Raw genomic sequence first — 14570 nt, 5'->3', positions numbered from 1 at the left:
CTCCAGATAAGGAATGCTGTTTATATTTAACCCAAGAAATTTCTTCAACCTAGCTCGTAAAACAGGGTTCAATAACCTAATTGCGTGTAAGTCCTTAATCTTACTTTTTTATCCCAAATTACACTATCAAACTATCTATTTATTTGTTTCTAGATGTAAATCAGCTAACAATTGCAAAGATGGATTTTTTTTCACTTGTGGAAATTATTGAAAAAATTCATGAACTCAGCTTCAAGTACTTGGTTTCATATCCCTCTGATAAAGTATCTCGACTAACAAAAAAAGCTTTTGCAATTAATAACTCAGCTCCAAACAATGGCAGAGGAGAACACTGGATCATGATAGCTCGATTGGGGAAAACTTACTACTTTGCTGATTCTTTGCGTCATTGTCCTTTCTCACAAAAAGTATGGGCGAATGTTTCCCAGAAAACTACAAAGAATTGATAATTTGTGTGGATTTTACGCAATTTATTCAGCGTTTCTTCTTTTTAATTTCTACCAGAGAAAATTGAATAAAACTCATGACGTGCATTTTTTGAATTAACATGTATTTTGATGTAAATGTTTAGTTTTTTTGTAAGTGTAAATTTTGGCAGTAAATTTACTATACGATGTAGTGAATTATATACTTTCATTGTATGTTAATTATTCTTTAGAATGTGACTTTTTTTGAATTTTTAGTAGGTTTCAACATAGTTTTAGGTAGATGTTCCGAAATATCAGATTATCTCATAAATTGTTAATGGGTCGACTTATAACAAATCTTATAGTGTTTCGAATTTTTTTTGAGAAATTTTCAGTTTTTGTGACAAAACTTCCAAGTTGTTGCCCTCACTTCTGCAAAATAATTTTTCGATTCTGCAAAACATTGAAAAAAAATAATGAACTCAGCTTCAAGTACATGGTTTCATACCCCTCTGATAAAACACCTCAACTAACAAAATACTCTTTTGCAATCATCAACTCAGCTCCAAGCAATGATAGAGGGGAACACTGAATCATGATAGCTCGATTGGATAAACTTTAAAACTTTGCTGATTCTTTGGACCGAAAAAGAACAGTTTTTTCCTTTCTAACAAAACGTTTTGGCGAAGAGTTCCAGAAAACTACAAAAAAATGACAGTTTGCGTGGATTTTACGCAATTTATCCATCACTTCTTTTAATTTCTACCAGAGACAATCGAATATTATTCATGATGTGCATTTTTTGAAATTTATATGAATTTTTATGTAAACGTGTAGTTTTTTTTTGTAAATGTAAGTTTTGGCATTAAAATTACTTTACGGTGCAGTGATTAAATACTTTTTTTGTATTTTAATTTGTTTTTAAAATATAACTTTTTTCGAATTTTAAGATGTTCCGAAAATTAAGATTATTTTATAAATCGTTAGTAGGTCGAATTATGACAAATCTTATCGTGTTTCAATTTTTTAAAAATTTTTTTCATTTTTTCTGACAAAACCTCGAAGTTTTCGCGCAAAAACTCTTACCACTAACTTACCATGAACTAAAAATTATGTGCATGACCTTCATTACACAACCTACACGTAATTAACCTTTAATATTTACAAATTAGGTAACACGTGGCAAAATATTTGCAAAAAAATTAGACATATCCACACAAACTTCAAAAAAATTCATTTTTCTTACCATTATCTTACCTTGACACAAACCATGAAACTTTATCATTGGTATTTCCTATCCTAATACGTTTGTCTCTATACCCAAAGTTAGTACATAGCTGGGTGACCGGATGATCTATTCCCTATCTTAAAGCATGCGAATCACCCTCCTCCCCCCCCCCCCCCACTTTAGCTCCAACATCTACCACTGGCGATTGCAATTATGGGTTTTAACCTTGTTTAGACATTTTCCATTCTGGCTGCCGAAAATCATAGCAAGAATAAAATTTTCCGTTTAGGGCAAGCTTATTAGCCGAAAAACGCAACTAGACTCAAAAACGTTAGTTGGAAAAGTCAACCGAAAAAAAAAGAGAACTAAGAAATGGGTAAACCTCCTCTAAGATCTAGGCTTCAGCTGCAGGTTTTTTTGAAAAAAAACCAAATAGAAGTAAAAAGACATTGAAATTAGAAACTGCTGAGATTCGCAACAAGTCTCAAATCCAAGCCTTTTCACCTTTTTTGTGACTATTGAAGTCCTATTAAAGACTATTTGTGACCCGTTTTGAAGACCATTGAAATAATAAGAATTTTAAAATTAAGTACCGTGTTTTTATTAGGTTCCTTCTTTTGAATCACTTAGAGCAAAAAACAGCGTAAGATACAACAACAAAAAAAGAACTCTTTCGCTTCTAAGCGAATTGTAGAAGTTAAATTTGTCTACGGATGAGAAAACTTGGAGAAAACGAAAACGACAAGTCTCTGAGGACAAATAGTTTATTCTGCAAAGCCAAGGCTTTTGTTTATTCAACCGATGTAAAAGTTACTAGATACATCAAGGTTATTAACCCATAAATTCAGTTTTGAGGGAGGGCTCCCATATCCACAAACTGTGTTCATTAGAGTTCAAATGCTTCATTTCTGCGTGTGCGCTAAGAACTTGTCCCCTTTTAGCAATGGGTTGTTTTTGATTGCCTCTTGGTTTATGTTTGATTCAATAAAATAGAGACACTCGTTTATATTCGTTTTCTTTGCATTCAATATGTTCTTTGCATTCTTCTTTGCATTCAACTTGTAAATTGCTAATTTGTTCAGCAACTTGACAAATGTCACAATAACCGTAGGGGTCAATCCATATGGTAGATTTGCAGTAACCGGCATAATGTGGTACGCCCTCAATGAGCTGTTGGTAACTTAAGTATATCCCAACTCTCGGATAACGAGTAGCAAATCACCAAAAAAAATTTTCTTCGCAAAAATCACCTGAATTGTTAATCCGATTGAATGGAGGGCTTTTGATTAGGATGGAATCCTTATTGGTATCTTCCTGTACCCTCAACAGCTCGCTCAAATTATAACAAATAGTTTGCAAGTTGCTCACCTGAAAGTTCACTCTCACCAGTTACCAAGTTGTTTGCCATCAGTAGCAACGCCTCTCTCACATTTTTATCCGTAACCTGATTGATGATACCTTTCACCTGCTAAAGAATATACATGATGCAAAAACAATCTTTTAAATGCAAATTTCATTAAGTAATCATAATTGAATCTAATGAAAATGTCATTTTGTTAACTCAAACAACGTAACTCAAGTTTAGAATTTTAGCCGTTTAAAATTTTTAGAACGAAAATTAGCTTTTGAAGATCAAGATAAAAATCAACTGTTTCTCTGCTTTTTTTTCATTCACTCTCAAAATTGATCAAAATTACCTTATTCGTACATAATCATTTTCGGCTCTGACTTGTTTTGCTACCAGAAATTGAATTAAATTAATTTTTTTTAAATGCTCTTTTTTCACACAATAAATTCGCCGCATACGATTCTTTTTCAGACAATCGTACACCAGATGAAGATAACCTTTCTTAGTGAAAAGAAACCATAAAAATCTTCAAAGATGTAACACGTTGAGCAAAATCGGCTAGTCATCACTTTTTGGGCTCACCCGGGTTGACGTCCATAGAAGAAAAATGCCTATCATACATTTTCTTATATGGAGTCTATGGAAAAACTGCTTATCATAGAAAATTAATACAAAATTTAGAAAGTGTTTTAAAAATTTTTAATGAAAATTTTTGGTCTACTTGCCTCTTTTGAAGCTTTCTGGTCAAGAAAAAAATGATTTGTAATTTTTTTATAAAAAATGCTTATCATACAATTTTCATATATGAAAATTGTAAGATATGCATTTTTTTCACAAAAATAAAAAATTTGATGTAAAAAACATTTAATCCTTTTTTGGCTGCAAACTTGCTTTTCTGATAAAAAATAATTTTACAAAAAAAATTTTGCATGCAAAATTTGATACTTTTGTGTTTATAACATAGTCCAACATAGTCCAGGATGAGTTTCTCACCCAAAAAATCCAAAAATCACAAGAAAGTGTTTTTTTTGTAAACACGATTTTTATCTTTTGTTTCATTTGTTAAAATAAAAATAAGTTTGTAAAAAAAACAGGCCTTTTTCTCAACCATCATAATTTTCAAACTAAAAATTATCTAGAAATGTTCAAAAAGTTACTTTTTTGGTATATATTTTCATGCAGTTTATCTTCGTGGTAACTGCCAGTTACATTCTGGGTTTTCTCATGACAAAAAATCCTTGGTTAGTGTTTCGGTTGAAACACGAAATTTCGAAACAAAAGTTTTTTGTATTTTCATTCATGGAAAAAATGATTATCATACAATTTCATAGTATGGAAAAATTGCTTATCATACAATTTCATATATGGAAAAATGCTTATTTTGCTATTTTCATCCATATACTTTTTCTCTATGAAATTGTATGAAAGAGTATGACAAGCCTTTTTTCATATATGAAAGTTGTATGATAAGCATTTTTTGTCAACCCGGGCAGTTGATTCAAAAATGAATGAGTGGTAGTTTGAGTTTTTACAAATTGTGAAAGATGTGATGAACTTTGAGGTTGCCATTCCTATCACGGAGGGCGTGGATCCCCTGTCGATGCTGACAGACAATGCGCAGATAGCTGAATGGCAGAACGAGGGTCTGCCGAGTGACCGGATGTCTACGGAGAATGCGACTATTCTGACGAACTGCGAGAGGTGGCCCCTCATGATCGACCCTCAGTTGCAAGGAATCAAGTGGATCAAGCGAAGATACGGAGACAACATCCAGATTATTAGACTGGATCAAAAAGGTCAGTGAAGTACGAGCTCATGTCAGTTTGTAAACAAACTTGGCTAAAGTTTCATTTGATGTCGCCGGCAGACAGAGCAAAGCAGAAGAACAGGTATTTTGTCTTGGTTTGAAGGAATCAATCCATATTTAATCAATGCATCTCGCCTGTTTATGTTGTTAGGTTACATGGATAGACTAGAGCAGAGTCTGGGCCTGGGGGAGACCGTGCTGATTGAGAACCTTGAGGAGGACATAGATCCAGTGCTTGAACCCGTTCTGGGCAGGAACACGATCAAGAAGGGCAAGGCGATCAAACTCGGCGACAAGGAGATCGACTACGACTCCAACTTCAAACTCATTCTCCACACCAAACTGGCAAATCCACACTATAAGCCAGAGATGCAGGCCCAGACCACCCTTATCAACTTCACTGTCACCAAGGCCGGACTTGAGGACCAGCTGTTAGCAGCCGTGGTCAGCAAAGAGCGTCCAGACCTCGAGCAGACTAGGGTTCGTTGCTGGTTCAATTGAACTAACATCAACAGGAGGCCCGGCGGCTATCACTCTTTTGTTTTGTAACAGCTCAAGATTTTCATGAATGCAATCTCGGAAAATCAACAAAAAGTGTAATACAAATAGCTCATAATGATCAAAATTGATGCCTATACTCAACCGGGCCGTGTAAATTCACGCATGATCTTTTACAGTCGTCAGCAACATGACTTTGTAGCTTCCCGTTTTTCCATTTTTTTCATATATGGAAGTTTTTCATGCTTTTCATGAAAATTTTTACAACTCTATATAAACACGAAATCAGGGGCGGATCTAGGATTTTCTCGAGGGGGGGGGGCGGATTTTCAAAAAATTTTCCAAAATTTTGACGACCTTTTTTTTAGGTCGACCAAATTGATTTTGCGAGCTCTCCCAAAGCACTGTTTTGCCCCTATTTTGGCAAAATTTTCTGCGCCGCAGGCAAATTTAAAAAAAAACATTCAAAAAGCCGTTTTTGGGCACTTTTTGAAAAATGTAGACAAAAAAATCGCGTTTTTTTTGGCGCGCGCTCCCCATCAAAGTTAGTATATATTGGCGCCAAAGGCGCCTTTAGAAAAACTTTAGGGTCGGTCGGCCAAAAATTGATTTCTGAAAAAGTATCAAAGGGGGGACCCTCTGGGTCGGCAGGGGTTCGAATCCCTGAGGGAAAGCGTCCGCCCCCCCATCCACCTCCCTAAATCCGCCCCTGCACGAAATTGTTATAAAACTGTAAGCTAATAATTTTTTCATTTGGATAAAAATTTCGGTTAATGTTTTTATTTTTCTCCGAAAACACAATATTCGAGTTTTTTTTCTCACATAATGAAACCCAGAGGAAGTTGAAAGGAAGAAATCTCACAGATACCCGGCGTTGGATTTTTTGAATTCATTTGATAAACACTTTTCGCGTACGGAGTCCAACCCGGGTTGTTCAGGCATTGTAATTTTTTGATTTTTTTTTTTTGCGGAATGAAACAATTATATATTGATCAAGTTTCCTCAAATTGGTTTGAATTTATCAACAACTTTTCATTGATACCAAATTTGTCAACTTCAAAGAGGATTGAAGCCATATCTTTCGCTCTGATTTTCGAAAAAAAGTGTTGGAGCTTTTGTGCTTGGGTGGTTTTTATTTCTCCAGACAAATTAACAACTACTTTTTATTTTTGAAAGCCCGAAAAATATTGATGCCTTAACACCAATTTTTGTGGGTGTTTAAAATGACAATGAATTGCGCTTTTACCCAGTTTTCTGTTTTCAAGCAGCGTTTGCAGTAAAATCAATCGAACTAGATATCGGGCGAGCAAACAGAGCCGTCACTGAAGTTTTATGGATTTTAATAGATTATATTGGATTTTCATTGTCAATCCTTATAAAATAACAAAATTAATTAATTAGAATCCATTACAAATGGATTGTAATGATTCTATTTTTAAAGCAATCGCGGGGCGTACGAGTGGGGGAGGGTTTTCTATAAATTCGAAAGTTAAGTTGATTTTTTTTTCAGGTCGTCCAAGTTGGTTTTCCGACCGAGCGCTCTCAGAACACTAAAAATTACGTATTTTGACCAATTTTTTTCAGCGCGGCAGGCAAAAAAAAAGAAAAAAAAACTGTTCAAAAGTGCCGCTTTCGAGCTTTTTTGAAAATTACTACATATTGGTCTCTTCAAGGTTACTACATTTTGACCGTTCCTAGATGAACGTGTTTGTTCGAATTTGCAGAAAGTCACAAAAAGTAGTCATTTTTTACAAAACTTAATCACTTTTCATGGATTTTATGTACAAAAAATAATACATTGTCTTATAAACAAAAATGGATTATAGTAAATGAAAATAGTTGATTAAAATGAATTAAAAACAATTATGTTGTCTAAATTTGCTATGATAATCGATTAATAATACAACATTTTAGTCAACAAGAGTCCATTATAATCGAATTTTGTGTTTCAAACTTCGGTGCTGGAGGCAAGCAAACTGGTCCAAAGTAACGCTTTAATAAACGAGAAACAAATCACTTTGTTGCAAATGACATAAATTTGGGGCAGATATGGCGGAACTTTCAACGTTAAGAATGTTCAAGACATCGTTCTGTCTGATTCGAACAGTCTTTTCCTCTGGCTATCGAAGACAATGACGGAATACATATTGTTTTTTTTTGGCAACTTAAGGTTTTGCAATCATTTATTTTAGGCTGAATTTTGCCTTTCTGTGACACTTTACCTCGGCTGTTTTCTGCAAGTTTATAAGTGTTTGGAAATTGCCCAGTTGGAGTCATTTATGCGCGCTATTTGCCATTTTTTAAAATTCAAACGCGGTGATATGAGGAGGGAAGGCAATTGATCCAAATTATTTGTAGCTAAATGCGGAGCAGTTCTCTGTAATGTCGTGAGGAGAAAAATATACCAACAAAATCAGGGCTTTGCTTTGGTACAAACAGTCTTTGACTCCGATTTCGAAGAATTTGTTCTCAGTGCGGTTTTTTCATCTGAAAAAAATTCGACTTCTGAACTGTCCATTTTTACTGTGTGTTTCAAAAGTGTTGTCACATGAAAACTAGTGATGACCTGAGCTCAAAACAAAAAAGAACATATATCATCTCTGTGTTCTTCTTTTGTGGAAGTTACTGGAGTTTGAAACCTAACAAATAGGCCCATTTCGGATAATTAACGCGCGGTATATTTCGTCCCATTAGAGCGTTAACAGCGAAAGAAATATTTCGAAATTGAAATTAGGCAAGCGGTTTGGTCTTTTTAATACTTTAACAGACGGAAATATTATCATTTGTACTGCATAAAACGTATGTAAGAAGATATTCGTTTTAAACAATTTTTACATCAACTTTCTCATCAAACTACTGAAAATTACTACAACACCTACATCAACCATAAATGAAGGATTGTCGGAGCCTTCAGATTTGCAGAGTGGGAACATAGTGAGTATGAGTAGAAGTGGTTTGATTTAATCTGCTTATGTTCTGTCGGTTTTCAGTCCGATCTGACAAAACAGAACAACGAATACACGATCACTCTGAAGCAGCTGGAAGACAATTTATTAGCACGACTGTCTGCCGCGGGAGGTAACTTTTTGGGAGATACTGCTCTGGTGGAGAACCTGGAACACACCAAGAAGACAGCGGCAGAGATAGAGGAAAAAGTGGCAGAGGCCAAGGTCACAGAGGTAGGGCACAACTCAAATTAATGCACCACCTGTCCCTCCTTCCACAGATGCTTGACAAAATTGTCTTCGAGAAATTAAGTTTGTTTATCTGGAAACCCTGTTTTCAGTAATTCGGAAACCCACTAAATAATTGATGCGTAACCGTATCGTAATCGGGCATTAGACTTTTCCCCTAAATAACTTTTGCTAACATAATTTGCTCGTTTGATGTTTTTTGCTTTATAAACAATTTAGATCCTTCGACGCTATTTTTGCACATAAATAACTTTTAGGTAAAGAAAAAGCCCGAAACGTGTGAGAGCAAACTAAAGTTCTCACAGTTATTTTGTTAAGCTAGAGAATCATTTATTCTCAAAAATCTTAGCTACACAAGATTGTGTCAACAAATACGTAGTGAAGAGTTACACGAGATTGTGTCAACAAATACGTAGTGAAGAGTTACACGAGATTGTGTCAACAAATACGTAGTGAAGAGTTACACGAGATTGTGTCAACAAATACGTAGTGAAGAGTTACACGAGATTGTGTCAACAAATACGTAGTGAAGAGTTACACGAGATTGTGTCAACAAATACGTAGTGAAGAGTTACACGAGATTGTGTCAACAAATACGTAGTGAAGAGTTACACAAGATTGTGTCAACAAATACGTAGTGAAGAGTTACACGAGATTGTGTCAACAAATACGTAGTGAAGAGTTACACGAGATTGTGTCAACAAATACGTAGTGAAGAGTTACACGAGATTGTGTCAACAAATACGTAGTGAAGAGTTACACGAGATTGTGTCAACAAATACGTAGTGAAGAGTTACACGAGATTGTGTCAACAAATACGTAGTGAAGAGTTACACGAGATTGTGTCAACAAATACGTAGTGAAGAGTTACACGAGATTGTGTCAACAAATACGTAGTGAAGAGTTACACGAGATTGTGTCAACAAATACGTAGTGAAGAGTTACACGAGATTGTGTCAACAAATACGTAGTGAAGAGTTACACGAGATTGTGTCAACAAATACGTAGTGAAGAGTTACACGAGATTGTGTCAACAAATACGTAGTGAAGAGTTACACGAGATTGTGTCAACAAATACGTAGTGAAGAGTTACACAAGATTGTGTCAACAAATACGTAGTGAAGAGTTACACGAGATTGTGTCAACAAATACGTAGTGAAGAGTTACACGAGATTGTGTCAACAAATACGTAGTGAAGAGTTACACGAGATTGTGTCAACAAATACGTAGTGAAGAGTTACACGAGATTGTGTCAACAAATACGTAGTGAAGAGTTACACGAGATTGTGTCAACAAATACGTAGTGAAGAGTTACACGAGATTGTGTCAACAAATACGTAGTGAAGAGTTACACGAGATTGTGTCAACAAATACGTAGTGAAGAGTTACACGAGATTGTGTCAACAAATACGTAGTGAAGAGTTACACGAGATTGTGGAAAGCATGGCGTGAAATGTAGTCGAGTCAAGTTGCAAATTGAAGTGTTTACATATTGAATCACGCATACTGAGCTTAAATTTTATCTGAATTTTTTTTAAACTCAGTATTCACTCAGTACCTGGCATAAATGAATGAATACTTAGTACTTAGGCTCTAGTGGTTAGTAAAAAAAGTGGCTTAGAAGAACTTTTCTGCATAATTCAATCAATTTACTGCTACGCAATATTTTTTCTTCATTTCGAGACTTAACGGAAAAATAGTAAGCCTTATTCATTTGAAAGAGTCAAAAAAGTTTCATTTTTTTCTGCTGTTTTTTCAATTTTCTATTAGTACTGAAAAAGAATTGGTGAAACGCACAAGTAAAAAGTGGTTAGTGAAAGTTTGATTAAAACAGAAACCACTTTTTACCGGGTGTCGGGTTTGAAAAAAATATGTTGGAAAGTTAGTAATTGAGGGTGATTGCATGAAAAGCTTCGCTAGATTGCTGATGGCAGTTTTTTTTTAAAAAGTGGCCAATGAAGTATATTTGGTGGGTTGGGTCATAATTACGAACCATTCCGTAAATATGTTAGTTGTTTTATTACAACAAGTAAAATTAAAGAAGCAGAGTGAAATGTATTTTGCATTAATAAAAATATAGCGGTAATGAGATTCCAGGAGGGGAAACATTTGTAAAAAAAAATCCCTGAATAAAGCGATAGTAAGTGCTAGTATGTGTGAGTTTTGTTTTCAGCAGTACTTCATGCGATCAATTGATGTCGCGTTGTTTGCTGACGAGAAAGTTAAATTTAGTAAATCACTTTTCATATGCTTTGATGTTTTGTAGTGCGTGATCAATTTTGCGGGCAGACTTTTTGTAATTACTTGATAAATCAAGTTTTTATTCTGTTTTTATGAAGACTTTCTTTGTGATTTGTGAGTTAACTGCTAGATCCGTGTCGTAAGGTGACTGTGATAGAAAATTGTTTAGATTTTTGAGCTATAAAACGGTTTAGTATACTCGAGAATCCAATTGTAGTAAAGTCGTTAAGCTATAGTGCGTTAGCTAGTTGATATAGTATGGCTGTGTAGAGTTCATCTTCTTCGGCTTTGCGAATAAGGATTTTTAAAGGGTCAGTCAAGTAATAAATTGGAACTAAAAGAGGGTAGAGAGGAGGGAATTTTCATCAAGGTAGGAGTCGCGTTGGTTTTGAGGTTCGCTAAATTTAGAAGTTTATTTTGGGAAAAGTGGAAGTTTTCAAGCAAAAAATCGAAAATGTTTTTTTTTTGTTCAAGTTGAAGACTAAGGAAGAATCGTGACAATGAGTGTCGATGAATGAGATATCGATTGCGAGACTAAGCGTGTTAGTTGATGAATTGTGAGTTGGCGGTCAGTATTATCAATGATTTAGTAAGTTCTCTAGATTTGATTTTGCTGTTGCTGTAGTTATTTCTGTTGGAGTAGTAATGTGGAGTTTTGTGTTCGATTTGTTTTTGCTGACTTTTTCTTATCGTATTCATTAGGTTATGCGTCTAGTAAAATATTTTTAGTGAGGTAGAGAAATTTCCGAAACTTTTTTAAATAATACTCTTGCTACGCTGGCTTCTCCGTTAATCTCGGTATGTTTGAATCGCCCATGTAATGTATTTGCCGCCATGAGCAGTTAAAAATCTTATAATGTCAGAAATTGATAGTCATTTTTTTTCAGAATGTAATAGGGCCATCCTTAAAGACCTTCCTTTCAGTTCTTTTTTAAGGCAAAGAAAAGTAAAGTTTGGTGACTGGAATGATATCTTGTGGGCATTTTTTTCTGCGTTGAAAGAATTGAAGACTTTAAAGTTTTTGAAACTGCCGGTTTAATCGTAGTTTGAGATGTCTCAGAAACCAGCTGTTTCAGCAAGTTTTCTAGGGTTTTGATCAACTGATTGCCTTTGTGGAGTGTCCAATCTGGTGAAAAGATCTGGGAAATGTTTTTCTTGTATTTGATATTGCAAGTCAGATTTAAAGATGGAACTAAATACCGACAGGAAAGAAGAAGTGAGATCGGAAACTGAAATGACATAGTGTTTTTGCTGGAGAACATTCTCTGAAGATTTTACATGTGTCGAGCTACAGCGCGTATGCTTTCTCTCGAAAACTTCTTTAGAGTTGGCATTATTGTGGGGTATGTGTGAAGAGATGAAACTTATCTCTATCTGGATTGAGCTGTACTACTTTGTGGCTCTCTGTTGACCAACATGGGACAGTGGTAACCTAAATATAAGTTTGACCAGATAATGTATCGACAAATTTAGTTTCTTTTTTAAATGAAAAATTGACAGCGATTGTCAATTGCAAAGTTATACGGTGGTGGAAGTTTTCTAGTAGCATAATAATACCAAAGTATGTTTCCTCCATTATCAATGAAATTTGAACGGTTTCTAGAGAGGAGATTTTTCAAAAACTCGAGTGCTAGTGATTGTAGTATCTTTGAATTTTTCTCTATTTGAACATTGTACATTATGACATAAATCTTGTCACGAAACTTCATTACATCACAGAAAGAATCATTCAAGAAACGTCGCTATCAGAAATCGAACACTTCAACCCCATCAGCATTGTTTAGAGAAATAGTGAGTCTTCAGGAAACCAAACACGGGCTGCCTGGGTGCGAGTGATGGGGTCGTAGTGTTTCCGGTTCTGATAGCGACATTTTTTTTGAAAGATTGTACATGTAATGCAACGAAGTTTCGTGACAATGTTTATGTCATAATGGACTGCTCCAAGTTACGTATGATTGTTTAGTGGTGATATTTCTAGTAAGCAAGTCCTTTCACTTTTTTCTGAGAGAAACTTTCCACCATTTTGTTCGTTGTTTCTTTGTAGTTAACAAAAATTTTTCGTTTGCCCTCTTCTGATTTTTAGCCTTTGAATTTTGCGGAATTATGAGTTTTCCTGTTTTCATATTGAACCTTTTTTCGATTTCAAGAAGGTTTTCGGAAAATTGGTTTTAAATAGTGATTTCCAGTTCTTACATGCAAGTTCAGTTTCTGGGTAGAGTTTAAACATGTTAAAATTTTAAGTAATAATAAAAGTAAGCATGTACTTTCACTTTTTTCTGCGAGAAATTTTCCACCATTTTGTTCGTTGTTTCTTTGTAGTTAACAAAAATTTTTCGTTTGCCCTCTTCTGATTTTTAGCCTTTGAATTTTGTGGAGTTATGGTTTTTCCTGTTTTCATATCGAATCTTTTTTCGAATTCAAGAAGGGTTTCGGAAAATTGGTTTTAAATAGTGATTTCCAGTTTTTACATGCAAGTTCAGTTTCTGGGTAGAGTTTAAACGTGTTAAAATTTTAAGTAATAATAAAAGTAAACATGTACTTTCACTTTTTCTGGGAGAAATTTTCCACCATTTTGTTTGTTGTTTTTTTGTAGTTAACAAAATTTTTTCGTTTTCCCTCTTTTGTTTTTTAGCCTATGAATTTTGCGGAATTATGAATTTTCCTGTTTTCATATCGAACTTTTTTTCGATTTCAAGAAGGTTTTCGGAAATTTGGTTTTAATTAGTGATTTCCAATTCTTACATGCAAGTTCAATTTCTGGGTAGGTTTTAAATGTGTTAAAATTTTTAGTAATAATAAAAGTAAACATGTACTTTCACTTTTTTCTGGGAGAAATTTTCCACCATTTTGTTTGTTGTTTCTTTGTAGTTAACAAAAATTTTTCGTTTTCCCTCTTCTGATTTTTAGCCTATGAGTTTTGCGGAATTATGAGTTTTCCTGTTTTCATATTGAACCTTTTTTCGATTTCAAGAAGGTTTTCGGAAAATTGGTTTTAAATAGTGATTTCCAGTTCTTACATGCAAGTTCAGTTTCTGGGTAGAGTTTAAACATGTTAAAAATTTAAGTAATAATAAAAGTAAACATGTACTTTCACTTTTTTCTGGGAGAAATTTTCCACCATTTTGTTTGTTGTTTTTTTGTAGTTAACAAAATTTTTTCGATTTCCCTCTTCTGTTTTTTAGCCTATGACTTTTGCGGAATTATGAATTTTCCTGTTTTCATATCGAACCTTTTTTCGATTTCAAGAAGGTTTTCGGAAATTTGGTTTTAATTAGTGATTTCCAATTCTTACATGCAAGGTCAGTTTCTGGGTAGAGTTTAAACGTGTTAAAATTTTAAGTAATAATAAAAGTAAACATGTACTTTCAGTTTTTTCTGGGAGAAATTTTCCACCATTTTGTTCGTTGTTTTTTTGTAGTTAACAAAATTTTTTCGATTTCCCTCTTCTGTTTTTTAGCCTATGAATTTTGCGGAATTATGAATTTTCCTGTTTTCATATCGAACCTTTTTTCGATTTCAAGAAGGTTTTCGGAAATTTGGTTTTAATTAGTGATTTCCAATTCTTACATGCAAGGTCAGTTTCTGGGTAGAGTTTAAACGTGTTAAAATTTTTTTAAGTAATAATAAAAGTAAACATGTACTTTCAGTTTTTTCTGGGAGAAATTTTCCACCATTTTGTTCGTTGTTTTTTTGTAGTTAACAAAATTTTTTCGTTTTCCCTCTTCTGTTTTTTAGCCTGTGAATTTTGCGGAATTATGAATTTTCCTGTTTTCATATCGAACCTTTTTTCGAATTCAAGAAGGTTTTTTTTTGAAATTTGGTTTTAATTAGTGATTTCCAATTCTTA

General features: G+C 34.2%; 1 protein-coding gene across 1 annotated transcript in view; it reads left to right on the top strand.

Moving 5' to 3' along the window:
• The window catches only part of LOC134844184 (dynein beta chain, ciliary-like), a gene marked incomplete in the record, with an annotated part of 486199 nt that overhangs the window by 138721 nt on the left and 332908 nt on the right, over positions 1-14570 (top strand). The window contains 3 exon segments of the mRNA XM_063860749.1: positions 4545-4779; positions 4942-5270; positions 8279-8467. Of these exon segments, the coding sequence (XP_063716819.1) occupies positions 4545-4779; positions 4942-5270; positions 8279-8467 (753 nt within the window).

This window comes from Symsagittifera roscoffensis, chromosome 4, assembly GCF_963678635.1.
Source record: "Symsagittifera roscoffensis chromosome 4, txSymRosc1.1, whole genome shotgun sequence".
Taxonomy (NCBI): domain Eukaryota; kingdom Metazoa; phylum Xenacoelomorpha; order Acoela; family Convolutidae; genus Symsagittifera; species Symsagittifera roscoffensis.
Note: the sequence above shows the minus strand (reverse complement) of the source record. Positions and strands in the feature narration are given on the sequence as shown.